Source organism: Strigops habroptila, chromosome 3, assembly GCF_004027225.2.
Source record: "Strigops habroptila isolate Jane chromosome 3, bStrHab1.2.pri, whole genome shotgun sequence".
Classification (NCBI taxonomy): Eukaryota; Metazoa; Chordata; class Aves; order Psittaciformes; family Psittacidae; genus Strigops; species Strigops habroptila.
In genome coordinates, this window is record NC_044279.2 from 58,066,583 (window position 1) to 58,067,882 (window position 1,300).

General features: G+C 53.4%; 1 protein-coding gene across 1 annotated transcript; it reads right to left on the reverse strand.

Moving 5' to 3' along the window:
* Positions 1 to 241: 241 nt before the first annotated feature.
* On the reverse strand, positions 242 to 955 carry REP15 (RAB15 effector protein). The gene is given in 3 exon segments (XM_030479578.1): positions 242 to 578; positions 580 to 739; positions 742 to 955. Coding segments are annotated over 3 exon segments (711 nt in total).
* Between the last annotated feature and the right edge of the window lie 345 nt (positions 956 to 1,300).

A 1,300-nucleotide genomic window follows, 5' to 3' on the forward strand; every position in this document is an offset into this window, starting at 1 on the left:
GAAAAATGACGTGCCTTCTATAAACACATTTTTCTGGCAGGTGAGTCCTGTTGTTTTAAAACCTGGAGAGACTGACTCAGCTTGGCCCCTGCAGGAGCCAAGGGAATGCGATGGTTGGAGGGGAAGGTGGGAATTAAGGGGGTGGAAGGAATGTTGTGTGAGAAGAAAAGCGAGGCGCAGAGCTGAGCCCCACGCAGCCTCTGGTGCCGGGGTGCAGAGAGCCCCTGCTGTACCCAGCAGTTTACAGGAAGTTTATGTACATACTGCCCACCTCCTTCAGCCTGGTTTTTGTGCCAAGGCAGTTTTCCAACATGCCTTTTGTGAGCGGGAAGCCGTCAGCACTGGTGACAAATTGCCGTAGCACATCCCTGCCCAACAGGCGGTAGTTTTGCTCCTTGGCAATGCTGTCTAGCATGATTCCTCGGATGTCCTTGGGCTTCCCTGGCACACCGAACATGATGAACAAGCCCAGGCAGTCCCGTCCCACCAGGCGGCAGAACTCCACCAGCTTCTCAAACCTGCTCCTGTTCTGGAAGCGCTGGTCTGCCAGCGCAGCTTCCCAGCAGCAATCCTCCACCACCTCAGCTATGGAAAAGCTCAGCCAGCTATAAAGCCTGCACGGCAAGCTGAGGTTTGATTTGGTTGTCAGCTCCAGACAGGGTCCAGATCCAGTCCACCCCAAACAGGGAGGACTGCTGCCTGGTCATTTTGCTGGCTGTGATACATTCCTTCACTCCCAGTAGCAGAAGCTACTGAAGTTGACCAAAAAGATCTCACTCAGCATGTTTGTGGCTGGCTGGAATTTGCTCTGAGGATCCACAAAACCAAGGTAGTCCTTCAGCCTTTGAGATGCATGGACCACACCTTGGCTGAAGACTTCACAGATGATGAGAGCTTCAGCCTTGTTCTCCTGGTTGTCCTCGAGACCTGGCCCATTTTCCATGCAGGAGGTCATTTCCACAGGCAGACCACCTCGGGGAAGTCCCTTCCTATTCCATCAAAGGCTATGTAGACGCTGGGCTCAGCCAGACCGATTAAGCATGCACATGGTTACCTGCCACCCTCCAGCTGGTCATGGCAGCAGCAGAGCCAAGCTCTGTGAACCCGCTGCTGTTCTGCAGAGCAGCAGGCTTCCTCCTGGCTGTGTTTCTCCGCAGCTGACTGAGCAGCAACCAGCCTGACAGGCCCAGTGACTTGCACACCTACTGAATTCATCTGTGCTTGTTTTCCTCATTGTTAATTCCGGCACCATTCCTTTAGCTGATGCTATCTCACTCCAGACTGATCTTATCACCTTTGA